General features: G+C 36.3%; 2 protein-coding genes across 2 annotated transcripts; one reads left to right on the forward strand and one right to left on the reverse strand.

Annotated features, from left to right (window-relative positions):
- Window positions 1,335-6,046, forward strand: LOC107613000. The gene is made up of 3 exons (XM_016314815.2): window positions 1,335-1,794; window positions 3,782-3,946; window positions 5,787-6,046. Exons 1-3 carry the CDS (start codon window positions 1,536-1,538, stop codon window positions 5,813-5,815), a joined length of 453 nt encoding a protein of 150 aa, XP_016170301.1. The 5' UTR covers window positions 1,335-1,535; the 3' UTR covers window positions 5,816-6,046.
- On the reverse strand, window positions 10,670-12,631 carry LOC107612999 (uncharacterized serine-rich protein C215.13). Its single transcript, XM_016314814.2, has one exon. It carries the CDS (start codon window positions 12,558-12,560, stop codon window positions 11,115-11,117), a length of 1,446 nt encoding a protein of 481 aa, XP_016170300.1. The 5' UTR covers window positions 12,561-12,631; the 3' UTR covers window positions 10,670-11,114.

Here is a 13,622-nt window from a genome sequence, read left to right on the forward strand (position 1 = left end):
AATTTTAAAATTAGTTTTCAAAAATTTAATTTTTAAATCAGATTTTTTAACAAAAAATCCACTTTTAAAACTAATTTTTAAAAATTCAATTTTTAAATCATAATATTTTTAAAAATAAAACTAATACTAAAATCATTTAAAATATATAGATTCATTACAGCTAGAATTTGATTTTTTATAAATCTGATGACAATAGTTAATCACTTACATATTCACAGCTATTATTTCACATCTATATGCATTTTCTTATTTCCAAAACTCTGCAGAAATGAAGTGGAATTACAAATATAAAAAAACAAAACTTCTGTACAAAGCCTAATACAGGGAGGGGCACATACCAAATATACCTAATTATCATAATAGGAGCTACAAACAATATTTGAAATTATTATATATATTGCATGTTACTTTTCTTCAAGATTTCATTTGTTTTCGGCACATATTATTAGTACGATGGTTTTTTTCCATGGCAAGAATCTCAAAAAAAATTATTGCATTTTTTTTTACTTACAGAGAGTTTATGGCTGGATATGATTTCGGATAATTATCTTCTTTCATAATTAGTAAAAAACAGGCACTTAAACTAAGATATTTTGCTTAATTGGTGCATCAATTATTTACTACATGCAGCATATGCTATAATTTATTGGTTTGCTTATGTACTTGTCCGTAGTTTTTAATTTACTTAGATTAGGACTTTTTTTTATTTTGAATTTTAATTTAGATATAGATTTGGATTGGATTTAAAATTGTTTAAATGGTTTGGATTTGAAAATCAAATTATAAAAAAGATTCAATTGGGTTTAGATTTTTTTATTTAAAACTGATTTTTTTAAATAATTTAGTTTTTTTTTTTGGTGACTTAAATAGTTTGGTTTGAATGTGGTTTAAAATTTAAAAAGGTAGATTTTTTTGCCCACCCGTACTAAATATATTTTCTAATCTTCGAAAATGACAATATGTGCCGCACAAAATGTCATAGACTTAAAGGATCTGTTTGGCTAAACTTCTTAAATAAGTTCTTTTGAAAAAGGAGTTTAAAATTTAAGGACTTTTATTAATATTAATTTTTAAATAAATTATTTTGAGTTTGGAAAGTTATTATGAAAGTCATTGTTTTAAAGTTGTATATTAAATAAAAATGATAAAATAACTTTTGAAAATAGGAGAAGTCACATTTTTTAATTTCTTCAAAAAAATTCTTAAATAACTTTTTAAAAAGTTAAAAATTTATCTAAAATATTGTACCAAATATATTAATGTAATTTTCTATAAGTCAAAAATTGAAAAAAAAAAGTAACTTTTTGGTATTTCCCAAACCGACTTGTCTTTTTACCTAAAAATATTAACACTATTGACGACTACTCAATACAGACCATTTTACCACTGATACTTTCGTCGCGAAACCACCACTTCGGCCACTTCTGCCGCCATTGCACATTCCGATATAATCCACCGTCGCCGAAACTCTTGAAGCTCCGGCGACTCCGATGAATCTTCTGTTGTGAACGCCAAATCACTCCATCGAACAAGAAATGGAATCTAGCTCCGGCAGCAATCACCGCGATTTGGCTGAGGAAAGCGAGAGAAGCATGGCCGCGGTTCATGATCAACCAGAGCCCTGCACCACCGGCGGCGGTGACGACGACGATCCACTCGAGAGAAGCTCCGAGGTTTTGGCGAAGGGATTGTCATCGATGCTCTCGTCCGTCATCAAGGACTTCGATTTCAGAGCACGAGAAACTCTTGGCAGCCAGGACCAGCTCTCCTCCGCCATCGATCGTCTCACTCGAGGTTGTTACAATTTACAACTGGTTAATTTAGTTTGTTACGTTATCTTTTAAGCTTCGTGTGATTCGAATTTTGAAGAATAGCAAGTGTTAGTCATTGATTGAAAATTATTAGCGACCTGACATAAGAATTAAGAAATTGAATCCGTTTATAATTTATATTGCTTTGGTTATAATTATATTTTTCTTACTTAAATTTTGATACGGTCGTGTAATTAGTGTTTAAATTTTATAATAAATTATCAATTATGCAAAATCAATACTAATCTTCTGTTGGTAGTTTGCACTTTGCAGTCACTTGGATAATTAGTGTAATTGCAAATTTGATTTTGGTAAATCTGGGAGAAATATCAAGTGTGGCCTTAAACGATAAATCAAATAATGTGTTTTCTGTGACCTGTGTCTCAGATGCAATTTTGTGTATGTACATTGACAGGTTGTTGAGTTCAAAAGTATTGTCATTTGTTTTCTTTGTTACAGTAAGGAGTTGTCATGGGTGAAAATCTGAATTGGTCAATGAAGTAGTAACATTGTCTCTTAACTGTCTAAACAGTGTTCTTCTTTCAAGCTACTATTGAACCAAAAGTAGCATGATTCTGGGACATAATAAAGGAATATCCACTTCTCTAGTTATAGAAGCAGTTCTGAGGTTTAGTTATGAGGTTGTAACTTGTAAGAGAAACAGTCAGTCCACTACTACTGTGCATGTCTCAGCCATGTTGACTGCCTCGGAATCACTCAAACCTAAGACAACAGTGAGGCAACTAGGCACTTTCACTGCTTGGGGAGGGCTTTTTGTGTTGCGGTATTTTCTTTTAATCTTTATTTTAGAAACTCAGAAATGGCATGAGAGATTAGGACATGATTGTTATCTTACATACACACTGGGAATAAAGAATATTGTGTGTAACATATGAAGATGAATCATCTTTTGCCCCTGTCTGGTTTTTCGGTCTGCACCTTACCAAAGGCCTTCTTATGAAAGTAAAACAAATATTCATGCAAAGTTGCCTGCCTCAGGAAGGTAATTTTCCCCTTTGTCCATTTGCAGGAATGTAAACCAAACAAGTCAGTAGTATATTCAGATTCCCAAGGGTCAACAAAAGTATGATTTCTATGGTTGGATCTGTCCTTGTTATCATAGTATTAATCTTTTTTATCTTTATATTTATCACTAACAAAGTGGCTGGGGCAAAAGAACTGCCACTTGAACACAATATATATTCCTACCAGGGAAAAAAAATGCCACTTGGTCATAATATATATTCTCAAAATTACCCTTTTGTTATAATTTGGTCTTTTAAATTTCAAGCAAAAAAATAACGCAATTGCGGTTATATAAAGCTTTTGAATAGAATAACTACCTTTACGCAGTTTTCCTTTAACTTAACTTTTAAATTATTCCTTTTCTGAATTTATACTAGGCATGGAGCGCCTATCAAGGTTTTAATTTATATGGTTAGATCTTTCCTTGTTATTATAGTACTAATGTACTTTATACTTTTGTTCTTCTGACAAGTATCAGAAGATGGATTTTTGTATCGGTTAAATTAAGTCTCTTAGCAAATAGAAGATAGTTTAAGTTAGTTTTAGTCCTGGCTTTATATAGCTTTGCTAACCTTATCATTGCTAACACCAGAATACATTTCATTTGATCTAAGTGAATGCTTTACCATGAAGCGTCAATCCTCTGCAGGACTACTACAGTACTAAAATTAACTAAGCCAGAAGATTAGGGCACCAGAAATCAGATTTAGATATTTCCACAGCATAAGAAAATAATATATTACTTCAATTTTCTAGTAAGATTTACATATACCTTGTCTGCATGATGATAAAAACTTGTTCCTTGGCAATATGCACTTGGTTGGCATGCTAAACTAGCTTCTGTATTATACCTGTTTTGGTTCCATTTGCTGTCATGCCATAATGTCATTTCTTAAATCTCTGTCTACAATTTGCTGACTCGAAATCCATCTTTCTTTTGGCAGAACTTGATCAATTACTTGAAGATGCACCTTTACCGTTCATAATGCAACATGCTGCTAAGATTTCTAGTATTAGGAAGAGAGTTTCATCACTGAATTTACTTCTAAAATCCATACAAGGGCGGATTGATAACATAGACCGCATAATGTCAATTGGCACCACTCATGGTATATACTTGTCTCCAGAGGCCCAATTCTATAGTCATTTCTTAATATTAACTAGTGCTAGTTTTGGTTTTTTATTTTTTGGATAAAAGTATAATTTTTGTCTCTTAACATTTTCAAAAAGTTTCAAATTGGTAACATTTAATTTATTTCAATTTTATCCTTCGACATTGACATCATATGACGTGACAATCATAAATTGACGTGCTTATTTGAATTTTATCTCTAATATTTCAAATATATTTCAATTCTATCCTTGGACATTCACATCATATGACGTGACAATCATAAGTTGATGTGTCACTAACACGTCAATATAGCGTTGCGCTAACCCCCAATGGGATAACTGAAACATATTAGAAATGCTAGAGACAAAATTGAAATAAGTTAAACGTTATGGGCAATTTTGAAACTTATCGAAAAGATTAGGTACAAAAAACATATATCCTCGTTTTTTTTTTTTTTCCTTCATATATATAATTATTCATCCCCTTTCATCATATGCAGTTTTATTGTTCCTAACCAGTTTTTATTTTGAGAAGTTTCCACATTATATTACAAGTCATTGTATTACATACTTGTAGTAGTTAGAAAGCTAAAAACATGGAAAATGGAAAATGAGATGACTCTGAGATGACCTATTATAATTTTGTCCTCCTTTTAAACTGCGGGCATGGTAGCTCTACTCAAATGATTCAGAATTTGTGCTAATAATATATCAGCTTTTCATCTCTTTCTTCTGCATTGCATTATCATTGTTCTGAGTGCTAATATTATATCATCTTTTCATCTATTTCTTGTGCATTGCATTATCATTGTTCTTAGTTTGAATCTGATTATTATTCACATATATCATCTTGACTGGATTTCTCTATAGAAAGCAAGTTTTCTGAGAATAGATTGTCTATGCTTACTAGCTTGGTAGCCATCAAAGATAATTAGAACCCAAGACTATGTATTTTCCCTCTATAAATGAAATACTAAAGACTCCCTTCACATAAGTACGTATAGAAAGCCTGTATATATTCGGGATTAATAATGCTTCTGTCGCGTCATGTAAATTAGCTGAAGTGCATTACCATGTACGACTTCAGGATTACCTTTGCTTCCTTCTTCCTTTTGGTAAGAGAAACTGAGAAAGTTCCTTGACAACTTTTTCCCATTACTCTATCATTGAGCTTTATTATTGAAAGAAAACTCTTGAACCCCACATGTACTTGCCATGAGTAAAAACACTGTCATCAATCAGTATAGCTGACATAGCACAGATCAATCAGCTCACCATGATAATAGTAATCATATCAGATAGCCCAGAAGCCTCGTGGCTGCTCTGGCTTGATATGGAAAGTAGTCAGATTGCATTGTATGCTTAAATTACCTGCTAGATCCTCCAAAGATTTGACATCCCTATTAGTTAGTGTCTACAATGTCATGCTAACGAGGACCAAAGGACTTGAGGTACTGTCTCTGTAAAAGGAAAGGTACCTTGAACTGGTGTGGGTAGGCTACTAGACAAACTGACCAGAAAAGCCAGGCATATGGCTATCTGATTCAGATCACTGATAATTCACCAAAGTGTAGATTATGCCTTTGTAGGTGCTAGGAAAGCAAACATTTCATAAGATATTTTGAAACATGTAGAGTTGGATAGTATTGTCTAAGTACTTGTTATAAGACTAATTTTTGCAGTTATGGGTGGCTTGTGCCACATTTTGCTCCTTCAAACAATAGACTAGCATTGGATTCCTAATATGCATTGATTACAATAATTTGTATACCTTCATCCCTTTTTTGACCGGTATTCTTAGTAGTTTACCAAGATGTTTCATTTGTGATTTTGCAGAGAAGACAACCCCTGAAGGTTCTGAGTGAAACGTCAACATCTGGATCAACTTCAATTGTCTCCAATCTCCATACGTGTACTTTTGTAATGCACCCTTAACCCCTTGAGTTGTATTATTCTTAGGCATGTATTTGCATGGGTGTCAGTTAAAGATTCCTAATTGGCATTCATTACAAGTGTGTATTCAGGTTGCTTTTGATCATCAGTGTTATTGCTTAATTTCCAGTACGATCAAGGAGTTACTTTTGATTTTCATATTTAATTTTTTAGTATGATCAAGACTTCTAAAGGGAGTTGAAGCGGTCATTGATCCATTATATGGATGAGGATGGCTTGTTTCGTGATCGTAACTCCCTTCATGCCTAGAGCAACACGGTATGACCCTAACTCCCTGTTAGTTAAATCTGGTACAATCTAAATTCTAAAATAAAGAAAAAAGAGTTATAATTCATTTACTAATGAAATCTGTGTTAAATTGAATTGCGATAACTTTAAACTAGGCTTCCTTGGGATCTAGCTCTCTTTGCTGGAAGGATAATCTTTGATTCAGTCACTCTTACTTAAAAATCTCAAACTCAAGTATATAATTGGATGACCATATAAAATTTTTTATACTGCAAATGTATAGTAATTGCACTCAATTCAATTTGCTTGCAGATAGTTTTGTTGCATTTAAGGATCTGTAAATTTAATCACCTTTTATGGTATTTATAATCCAAGTCATTGTATTTTCATATGTATCCCTTTTAATACATGAAGCAGTCATCTCATTCCCTACAGCTACAAAACGAAATAAAATGAAGAAAACAGGAAACCATAACACGGTGGGGCTTATTTGCAGGTGCCCCATCTAAAGTAGCATGCCCTGTTGGTTGGTAACAAATTGGCCCATTTAATTTTCCTGAACTACTGAAACAATGTCCCCCCCCCCCAAAAAAACCAAAAAGATAAAAAAAAGTGCAATGCATATAGCCATATATATAGGAGCAGGAGATTCGAACAATTTTGATGAGGCATGCAAATTTTCGGATGCATTACCAAATCTTTATTACTTGGAACAATTGGCCTCAGTTATGCTTGGTTTACTATTGTCGCTTTGTTGCATAAACTGAAATAAAAATAACCCTTCTGATTCATCTGCGGTAAAACCGTAAAAAGTTGTCCATGGTGTACAAAATTCCAAAGGGACCCAAACCCATCACTGTTTATTGCATACTCTAGCATACATAACAACAACAAATTATACTTCACAGTCCAGCTCATATAGATACTGTGATGTGACCTCTGTAGTTCACATGCCCCCACACTGTAGTACGTACTTCATATAGGAAATAAGCATTATTCTATTAATAAAACATCATCCATGCACTTGGTCTTGAATCTGGTAAAGAAAGACACTGGAATGCAGATCAAAATGAAGGATAGGGATATATTCCCAAGTCAAGCCATATCTTTTCCCAAATTCTATGTCAAAAAGAAAAGTTTGTGGAAAGTGAAAAGGACTAATTAATAATAGTACTAATTTGATTAATTTAATCACTTGCATGTTAACTAATATATAGCTTTACCATGAAGATATTATTAATTATTTGTCTGTCTTCCTCATCTTAGATACCAACCAACCCCACCCGTTTTTCTTAGCCGTTGGCATTTTAGCAAGAGCACCCAGCCACCCACGCTTTCTCATGCCTTTTTTTGTAAAATGACCCACACTCTCCGTATACAAGAGAGAGAAAGGTTTAGGGGGGCAGTGATGCATATGATAGGGTCGAAGGTATTGGAGGAAGGGGAATCTATGTAGAGGCCCCGGACTGTGCATTAGCACGTTCTTTCTTTGATGCCCCAAAACTCTCTTCAGCCTTTTGCAGGCAGGCTCTTTAATTATTTAATTGCAAACAAAACCCAAGTTGTATTATATATGCTATGTGACACAGAATCGGATCACCAAGATCACGCTTTAAATACGCGCCCCCGTTACGTAACAAAGAAACTATACGCTCCCTTATTGAATATTTAATCAGTTGTGGGGGGGGCCTCTGTTACTGGGTTAGACATTGTTGTTCTCTTCCATTAATTTCCCCTGGGGCTGCTTTTCAGCTGATTTACCTCGCAAGATGGACATGATTGCACGTATCCTCAATCCTATATAAAGTGAAGAGAAAGTAATGACAAAGTTGAGCTCACTAACCAAAAGAACCAAACTATTATAAGTCACATCACACCATCCTGACCAGGGCTTCCATGGGGCAATTAAGAACGGGGATTTAATGAGCAAACTTGGCAAGAATCCAGGGTTTATTTTGGATACCGGGTTTCATTTAGGGTAGTGAAGTGACCCCACAGGCCACATTACAAAGGCCACAGCATTTTCCTCCAATGGTGAAAGGACACAACTGCCCCCCTTGTGATGCTGCCGTATTGAGACACACCAATATACCCCGAAGCAAAATAACTATATATTATCAAAAGATGTGACGGCAGGTGCATCCATTTTCACGTTGTCACAAAGCCCAAACTCGAATGGGAACAAATGTGATGGGTGGTATAATAGGAGTACCACCACTTATGACTGGTCAAACACCACACCCGTATCATATCATATAGTGCATCAAAATCTGAGCTTGATTAAAACCCAGAAAAAAATTTGAGTAGGGAACTATAAGTTAACAAATCCATTACTGCAATGCAATGTGGCATTAGCACTGCATATGCTATCTATGAGCAGCCAAAGGTAGGTTGGGTATCTTACGGCTTACTTTGGTGTCGATGAGCTACAATTATAGGCTTGAAAGTTGCAAATCTACTAGCTATGCTACAATGCTACTAGTTTGCAAAGCTATACAACCCAACAAAATGATTCATAGGTTCTAATGCTATGTACCTATGCCATGGATGCAAAGATGTCAAATCAATAGTGGGGATTAGTTTCCATAGCCACCGCATAGCGCCAACCCTAAGCCCAAACCCCAAAGCATGCGCAAGTGAAAGATGGGACGGGACTCCGCTAGACAAATACCACGGCACCCTCTGCTGGACAATGACAAATGAGATTTTTGTGCAAAACGAACTCGTGTTTGGACCATATAAATATTTTTACACAATTAAAAAATTAATATTCGCGATGATAAGCTATGATCCCATCCACGTTAGTGTTTTAATAAAATAAAATAAAAACGAAAAGACCTTTTACAAACGATATTAGTATGCACATAATTGATAATTCACATTTTGCTTTTTATTTCGATGAGTAAAGGCATAACTAGTGGAAGAACAATAATACGTATAAGTTATAACATGCTAAGAAATTAAGTGTGAAAAAAAGAGTTAAGAATTCATTTATAACTAAAGAATTATCTATTATATTAACAAGTTACTCGAAAACATTCTTATAAGGGTGTCATTAACGAGCCAAGATTCATTTTATAATCCGATTTGTATAGATTGCATTGTGTAGATTTAAAAGAAGAGTACTGATTAAAATTTATTACCAATACTGTCATCATTCATTATCATTCATTATACATAGAGCCGAATATGAAATTACTCAATTAAATAATTAAACCCCGCAGAACCATCCACATGTGATCTGGCTTACGGTGGGTAGGCTCAAAAGTGTGGCAACATGTTAGCCACGTGGTTTTAGGCTTTTAGCATATTTCTGTTCAAAAATGCCATTGAGAAACATTGAAGAGTGATTACGATTTTCCTTTCCTTGTATTTTTGTTTTCTTTTATATGGCTTCTTTTGTTGAGAATTGTTAGGTTGATGTCTATTGTCCAAGTCCTGTAGGAGAGGGAAAGGAAGCGTTCAAAATCTTCCAAACGGGTAGGAATTGATATGTGGAAGCTTATTCATGAATGGTGAATCAATAAAGGCAACTAACTAGATAAGGTCTAATTCAATGTTAATCAAGTGATACCATGTCTAGCCCCATAGTACCACGGAACAAGAAACCATTTCCATCACAAAGGGGAGAATAAGATAAAGAAGAGAAGGGGTCCAAAGGCAATGAACTTTTGAACATTATATCCTTCAATAATGCACTTGGATAGCATATATATTGCTTTGCAGCACACAGCAAGTGGACCTACCATATCTAATTAGAGATGGACCCATACCAGGATAATCATGTCTCTTGGGTGTTAGATCTTTTCACTTCAATGGGAGATTGAAGTGAAACAATTTTATCAAAAAGATAAAAATGAAAAACAAACATGTGAGAACAAAGATGACCAAATTTGTGGATGTTCTCCCATCCATCCACCAAGATCTTGGGACACACACAAAAAGTAAACTTAATGGTGAGATCATGTTAAATTATTCATTGAAGGATGGTAATCCCTTCTGGGAACTTATACCATGTCCCCAATCAAAGTACACATTTTGATTAAAAGTAAAGAAACTTGACCCACCTCAATTGAATCTTCCATCAAGGTCACACACTCAGCTCATGTGTGGACCACCGACCACTCAGCCCAGTGAGTAAATTCTACCACTAAAATAAAATCCCAATATATATATATAATATTTGTCATTTAGCATACGTAAATAATCGAGTTTGAATGCAAACACTGTAAAAAAAATAAAATAGTAGTAGACATGAAGGTTTGGGATCAGACTGACGTGCAATAAAATAATTCAGCAGAGCTGGCGCCTTTGTTTGAATCTTAGCATCATTTCCCAAAACTTCACACACTAAAAACAACTAAAGGAAAAAATATGTTTAAAAGGAAAAGATCAATTAAAAACTGTAAAAAAAAACTTAGATGCGGACAGACTAGATAAGCACAACATGATGCTACTACTGTATACTACTACAGTCTACAGATCTTGAATATTTTAAAAAGAAAATACAAAATAAAAATTCACATTTAGTAAATAAATTAGCAAAAAGAAAGAGCAAAAGAGAATTTGTAGATTCCATTCCATGTGTTCCTGGTCAGAAAAAATTACAAGCAGCAGCCATAGAATTGCACTGGAAAAATCTCAACAAAGTTAGAAACAAAAACAGGAAAAACATCATCATAATTATCAGCATCATCTAAAATTGACCATTATTTACATGAATCTAAGGCTCCTGTTAATTAAAAACAACCAAAAAAAAAGCAACTAGTCCCTTCCCCCTCTCCGAATCAATCACCAATACCCTGCAATATCTCCATTCCAAACATTAGAAGAACCAAAAAAACAACACAGATTAATTAGTAGAAGTAACAAAAAAAAGGACCAGAAAAAAGGATCAAAATAAAAATTAAACCCTAAGCAACTGTTACCCTCTCTTTTCGCCTTTTCTTTTCATTTACTTTTCTTTGTTTTGTGTCATTTGACTCAATTTCGATCGCAACGGTTCCTACCCTTACTCCCTCCTCCAACATTATTATTGCCAACTGAACCACCTTCTTTCTTCTGTGGTGAACCGAAAAGCTGCCCGAACCCGAAAACCGAACCGGATTTCGAACTGCCACGGAGAGAACAGACCGGAACGTTGAGAACTGGAGTGACCCTAACGTTGGAGGAGTAGGACCGCTCCATTCCCCTCTGCTTGAACCTTGGGCCGCCATTGTTGAAGCTGCTTGGGCTGCTTGAGCTCCGTTCCAAGCTCTGGAACACGATCTTGCCAGAAGAGTTCATCCGCGGGCTGTCCACCGACACGCCCCTACTGCAAGCTCCGGGACCCGATTCTGATCTTCGGATCGGGCTCCGGCCAACCCGGTTCGTCGTGTGCGGGTCCGAAGATCCCGGTTTCGCGTCGAATGAGTTCGCCCGGGGCTTTACGAGCCGGATCCGTGGGTGGTTCGGGTTCCGATGGAGCGAGATCGGGTTCGGGTTTGTGTTAGGGTTTGGTTTTTCGGAGTCTAATGAGAGTCGTGGAAGCTCTTCGTGCTCGTGGCCCGAGGAAGAGGATGATAGAGAGAGGCGTGAGGAAGAGATTGAGAGGGATTCACAATCTGAATGGTCCTTCGTCAGCAACGGCGCGTTTTCGGAGGAAAACGACGTCGTTTTCGAGGCGGCGCCACGGTGGAGGAAGAGTTTCAATGATTTAGATGACGAAGACGACGACGTCGTCGCTTTAGATGAAACGGTTGTGCTTTGGTAGAGCTTCTTGAGGCCGAGGAGCTCCCTCCAGCGGCTAGAGCATCTCGGGGCTTTAGGAGAGAAGAGGTAAGGATCCGCGCCGGTGAGTGAGTCGCCGGCCGCGGAGTAGGAGGAGGAATCGAGTCTCCGGCGAATGTTGGTTGTTTCCGGCGATGAGGAGGGGTTGTTTTTGTGGTTGGTAGTGGTGGTGCTGTTTAGGGATGGTAGGTTGAGGGGTACGAGCTTCCCGTCGGAGAAGAGCTGGTCGGCGGAGAGCATCGCAGCGGGGGGTCCGTCGAGACCGCGGAACTCGAAGTCGGGTTCTGGATCCGGGTCGTGGATCGGGTCTGATGACTTGGATCCAGAAGGTTCCTCTTTGCTGAATGAGAGACGGGGACTGAGCCAGCTGCCGTAGGAGAAGTTCTCGGGCGGCGGGACGAGTCCCATGTTGTTGACGCAGGCGGAAGCCATGGTGTGGCGTGGATCATGTACTGTTGGGGTTGCTACTGTGTGATTTATGCAAGTGGGAGTAGCGGTACACGCACAGTGACTGTGAGTGAAGTGTAATACTGTGTTTGCAGTGGTGTATGTTAGAGAGTGAGAGAAAATGGAAATGGGTGGAGAATGATGAAGTTGTTGGTGAGAGGATTGAATGGTTAGGGTGCCATGGTTGGTGGCTGAGTCAAGGAGGCACACCATATATAACAGTTTTTTCTTTCCACCTACAGGGAAACTAGGGCCACGTGTCGCTTTCTTCTCTTTCTATTTGAAATATTCAAAAACGAAAAAAAAAAATGTGAGAATTTTGTCCTGAAGAGAGTAATGTGCGAATAAGGACATAAGATGCACCTACACGTATTAAAATGTCCTAAATTAACTAAAATATTGCGCTTATTTTAATAATATTACTTTATAAATTTGATCTTAATATATTACTGATACAAAAAATGTATACATGTATCTTATTATGTATTGTTATATTTAAAAACATAATTATTTATTTAATCTCGTTTTATATATGTAGTAATTTATTAATTAATGACAATCTTTTAAATAGAACTCAAATTCGCAGTAAATTAATCCTTTACTAGTCAAATTAGAGAATACCGTGAACAATAATAAAAAAAATAGAATTAGAATGAATTATAACTATATTTTCTTAGAATTGCTAAACTTATACGAAATGCCAAACTTACTAAAAAGAAATCACACATTGTCCGATTTTAAATTACAAATCCAAACAACATTTAACCTTCTTATTTCCATCAATTAGAGTATTTATGTCATGTATGGATTTAGTTTTTGAAATTTCAATTGCGCTATTATTGTTTCCAAGATTGATCTCTATGTACTATAATGGTCCCTCAAACGCTTTTCAATAGTGACTCGACAAACGGAGTGATGAATTGACATTCAACGCTGAATACTGGTGAAACGACGTTGTTTGCTTCTCTCTCTAGAAACTACTTTACATGATACTAACACTTCAAACAATTGCTCCCCTCTTGCCCAAGCTTGAATTCTGCATGAAATAGCATCAGAAATGAGTTGGGTTGGGCCCAAAGTGTTTCAGAAATCGCCCCAAGCGATTTCATCTTTAGTGGGCCACGAGCAGCATCGGCGCGCATGCGTACATGGCGCGTGCGCTCCCCTGAACGCGAAGTAACATATGGCAAATTTTATATCATTTCGAAGCCCCGGATGTTAGCTTTCCAACGCAACTGGAACCGCCTCATTTGGACCTTTGTAGCTCAAGTTATG

This window comes from Arachis ipaensis, chromosome B08, assembly GCF_000816755.2.
Source record: "Arachis ipaensis cultivar K30076 chromosome B08, Araip1.1, whole genome shotgun sequence".
Taxonomy (NCBI): Eukaryota; Viridiplantae; Streptophyta; class Magnoliopsida; order Fabales; family Fabaceae; genus Arachis; species Arachis ipaensis.

Bases quoted from the DNA above. Each gene is read 5' to 3' on its own strand.
- LOC107612999 (XM_016314814.2), bottom strand. From the start codon at position 12,560: ATGGTGTGCCTCCTTGACTCAGCCACCAACCATGGCACCCTAACCATT.
- LOC107613000 (XM_016314815.2), top strand. From the start codon at position 1,536: ATGGAATCTAGCTCCGGCAGCAATCACCGCGATTTGGCTGAGGAAAGC. The intron at 1,795-3,781 runs GTTGTTACAATT...TTCTTTTGGCAG, and splicing joins CATCGATCGTCTCACTCGAG to AACTTGATCAATTACTTGAA. The intron at 3,947-5,786 runs GTATATACTTGT...GTGATTTTGCAG, and splicing joins GTCAATTGGCACCACTCATG to AGAAGACAACCCCTGAAGGT.